The sequence below is a fragment of the Montipora capricornis genome, chromosome 6 (assembly GCF_036669925.1).
Source record: "Montipora capricornis isolate CH-2021 chromosome 6, ASM3666992v2, whole genome shotgun sequence".
Classification (NCBI taxonomy): domain Eukaryota; kingdom Metazoa; phylum Cnidaria; class Anthozoa; order Scleractinia; family Acroporidae; genus Montipora; species Montipora capricornis.
In genome coordinates, this window is record NC_090888.1 from 33,333,792 (window position 1) to 33,338,317 (window position 4,526).

A 4,526-nucleotide genomic window follows, 5' to 3' on the forward strand; every position below is an offset into this window, starting at 1 on the left:
CCGAGGCCAAAGCTCGCCAACATGCAGGTAGAAATATGGCATTGTACAACCAGTTAGTTGCCCAAGGAAAGGCATGCATCAATCCAGGCTTCCGCTTTTACCAACAGAAATTCAGTTTGCAGTTCCACAATGTTGTTCGTGCATTTAAGGCTGCACGCTTATGTTGCCCAGTACAGGTGCAAGCACTACGTCCAACTGCTGTATCAGTCCAGGAACTAAAGCAATTTACTTTCATTACTGATGCAGAGGTTGTACAGCTTGTGGAAGAGCTGCCAAACTATCTGGCCACTGCTGATGGTGCAGCCATTGAAACAGAAGAAGACAAAGTACAGTGGTGGGCTACACATGCCGCTGCTCTCCCAAATTGGTCTGCTGCAGTCAAAAAGATCTTGTTGGTGCAGCCTAGTTCAGCATCGGCTGAGCGAGTGTTTAGCCTGCTACAAAATGCATTTAGCAAGCAGCAAGAGGCAGCATTAGAGGAAACAGTGGAAACATCGGTCATGTTACGTTACAATGACAATAAGCGCACATGAAATCATGAATTATGTAGAGGGGTAGCTGGTGGTGCAAAACCTTCAGGGACAGTGTAAATATTGTAAATATTGAAAAAACATGGCTTTATACCACAAACACTCGTTTATGTCAGAGAAACTTTATATCCTTAATAAGCATATTAGCAAAGTTTGTTTTGTTCGAATACAATCACGTGGTTGGGTTGAGAGAGACTCAGTCTTACCATATTGATCAGGGCTCGAAATTGCGACTCACTGGTCGCCAATGCGACTAAAAATTGAGCGCTGGCGACTAAATTTTTAGAAGTGGTCGCCAACTGACGCCTCTTGTTTTGTCCGATAAGTAAAGAACATCACGACACAACTTTTGTTTTATATCTTTATATTACAAAATCAATCGGAAATGGTATCTAGTATATAACTCACCTTTCCGTTCCCTGTAAAATAATGTCTGAATGACCTGAATATTACAAGGTAATCGAAAAAATTGATACTCTGTTCACGGCACGCCATATTGCTTCAGCGGCTTCTTCTGAAACTGGGATTGCAAGCGCACTTCAACACAACGTACTTTACAATTTGAGTTGTAAATCAATCTCTTACACCAAAAAATTGAAAGCAACTTTTGAGAAACTTTTGGATTTTGGGGCAACTTTTGAGCAACTTTTAGAATTTTGGAGCAACTTTTGAGCAACTTTTTTGGAAAATTGGAGCAACATTTTGAGAAAATTGGAGCAACTTAGGGACAGCCCTAGTTCTCGTCACTACTTTCAATTTCATTGGGCTCAAGGCACAGGGTTTCACATGTAGGACAGTAGAAAATTCCAACCAAGCCCAGTAAAGCCTTGACAAACATACCCTTTATAAAAGAAAACTAAATTTTGCTCAACCCTTTCATAAAAAATCTGGTCTTCCTTGACTTCTTCCACTAATGGGTCTCCAAATTTTGTCCACACAACAAAATAACCCATTTTCAAAAAGTCAGTTCGGTCCCAAGGATCAAGAACTTTCTCACTCCTTATACTATATGGACATTCGACGACAAATGTTCCACAGCAATCGCAGGTGCTAATGGCATCAGGACTAGCACCAATATAAGGGAGGTCCCTTTTTAACATTAACCCCACCTCATTCAACTTCATGTTTGTATGCTTTGGCCCTTCTACTCTTTTAAATGCATCTAGAGCATCCTTTCGTGTACTCTCCCCCACTGTATGGGCCTCACATTGTCTATGGACTGGTGGTGAACAATACGTGCAATGAGGGGTTTGGTCTTTACCACCTTTTTCCGTCCAGCAATTAGTGTTCACTTTGGTGTGAACCTCGTGAAATTTTGAGCCAGTTATTCTACCCTTTCTCTGCTCAACCCACTCCGAACACAGGCTCTGAGATCTGGTGGCCCTCTCTATGGCATCACACTGCCCCTGGGTGAAGTGGAGGGATTCAAGAAAGGTAGTGACCATGGTAACCTCCCCCTCTCCCTTATGGTGTGAGGCAAACATCTCAGCACATTGTTTCAATGGGAGGGGAATACTTTCAATTTGGAATTGACTTTTCTCCATATTTTCAACAGCCTTGAAATAACTGATCTATCAGTTATAGCAGTCTTCCACTTGGTGAGAAAAGTATTCTTGGCATCCTCAGTGACATTGCGCTCACACTCTCTGCACGGATCAAAGCTTTTCTTTGAATCTGAGTTCATTTCTCTCTTTTCTGGGTTATTGGCATTGTCCCGAGAATCACTCCTTATTGTCAAGTCTTTGACTTTCTTGGGCTCCACTTCTCTAAAGGTGCAGTCATTCCATCTGCATGGTACAGATGTACATCACGGACTAGTGAAGCCCACAGAAACTGCATGTTCAACCTTGTACAGTAGTGCCATAACATGATTGTAGCTTTGTGAAAAGCCTGCTGTACAGCTGCACCATGCTGACAGAACATCACCCTGTCTTGAATCAATGGCTACCCACACCTCCCGTGGTTCATCCCTGACTCGTTGTGAGGGTGTTACACTGCACTTTGAAATACATGTGCACTCAGCATCAAAATTGTGCCAATACACTGTCCCCACAAGTCCACTAGCAAAGTAGGAGTAGGCTTTGCACATTTTGTATTTTCCCACATACTCACTGTCAAACTCCTTCTTAGACAAAATGAAGGAAAATATTTTTCTGAGGTCTATTGCTGGCCAAGTCGTTAAATCGTTTTTTCCACTCTGCTATCGACCTCGGGTCACTGGGAAGACCCTTAATACGATGATTGTACTCGATTGCAAATCTTCATCACAACTCTTCATCATTGACCACCACCCCTACATTTCGTTTGCAAGCAGAAAAAGCTCTGGCAACAAGCTCTCTTTTTTTGCCCGTAACGCTTAGCCCTCGTAAACTCAAATAATCTTTTAACTCTCCCAAGCTTTTTTGAAGGAAATCTTCGTAAACTTCTTCAGGATTTGAGACATGAGTAGCCATGCGACCTCGAGGGAATTTATATTAGAATCCTAAAATAGAAACAAAACGAGGACAAATGTTTAGTTGTGTTACTCGTGATTAAGCCAGCAATCTACAGCTTCCCAGTATAAATGAATGAAACTATTGTTTTATTCCTCATTTGAAAGGTAAGTCATTGGAATACATCTGCAATTTACGTCTTGCAAAAGTTAAGTGTAACAATTGTTTTCTCAATGGCGGCGGCGATTCACACTCAGACAACCTATCACAACAAACACGTATAACCCAAAGAAGAAAACGTATTTCGCCCAAACAATCGATCACTCACCTTTAATAATGTTTCTCCTTTGTTGACAGAAAATTTCGGCTAGGAAATAACCGTTTGTTCACAACAAAAGCGAATAACTATTCAAGGGTAGCGAACTGCGTATTATTTTGAAAGGAAATATATGACGCGTTGCATAACAACCAGGTTTTGTTTGCCCCCCAATCAATATGGCAGCCAGAAACCGTGGAAGGGTCTATTCTAAAACAGACAGGTAACCAATGCAAGAAAAACAAAGGAGTGACATGACAAAACTGAGGATGGGAACAAACAAGCCGGGCAGCACTGTTCTGAATATGTTGCAACTTGTTGAGATGTGCGGCTGGTAGACCATACAGCAGACCATTGCAATAATTAATATGTGCAGTGATGAATGCATGAATGAGTGTTCGTGTGGAGACTTAAGATAAATATTTTCTGATGCATCTGATGTTATACATGTGAATTTGACAAGGTCTTACACATCTTGTTTATATGACAGTCCATGTTCATGTTTTCATCAAACCATGATCCAAGGTTTTTAACCGCAGTCCAAGGACTGATAGTAGCGTCACCAACGACCAACCCCTTGATGTGAACTTTAGCGAGCTGTTGTCTCATTCCAATTAGTATGAATTCTGTCTTACTGTCATTTACTTTAAGCTTGTCTTTAATCATCCAACATCTGATGGCGCTAATACAGTGTTCCATAGTGTCCACTGCGTTGCCTTGAGAAGAGGCTTAAAAATTGAGTGTCATCTGCATAGGCATGTGTCCGAGGAAGATGACCTTTGATGATATCAAAGAGCTTGGTCGCATACATTGTGAATAACAGCGTCCCGAGGAATGATCCTTGGGGTACACCACAGGACAAATAACGACTCTGAGAGAAGTTAATTTCGAAGGAAACATGTTGTGTCCTGTCAGAAAGATACGACGCAATCCACTCTAACGAATATCCACGTACCCCAAAACTCAACCTAAGGTGATTTAATAGTACTTGATGGTCTCTAGTGTGGAACGCAGCACTGAGATCGAGTAATACAAGTAGAGTTACTTGCTGACAGTCCATGTTCATCAAGATGTCATTCTGAACTTTAATTAATGCTGTCACAGTGCTGTGCGATTTTTTGTAGGCAGATTGTAGTAAGGGATGTTAAGCATGGTCCAACATGTGAGTTTGTAGCTGATCAAAGACGGCTTGTTCAGTCAATTTTGAGACAAACTGTAAGTTACTAATAGGTCTAAGGTTGGAGAACT

General features: G+C 41.5%; 1 protein-coding gene across 1 annotated transcript in view; it reads left to right on the forward strand.

The window, feature by feature from the left end:
* Positions 1–876, forward strand: part of LOC138051972 (uncharacterized) — a 2,517-nt gene extending 1,641 nt beyond the window's left edge. Inside the window, exon 1 of the mRNA XM_068898317.1 lies at positions 1–876. This exon is cut by the window's left edge and continues 1,641 nt beyond it. Coding sequence (XP_068754418.1) covers positions 1–533 — 533 coding nt within the window. The 3' untranslated portion in view covers positions 534–876.
* The last annotated feature ends 3,650 nt before the right edge of the window (positions 877–4,526 follow it).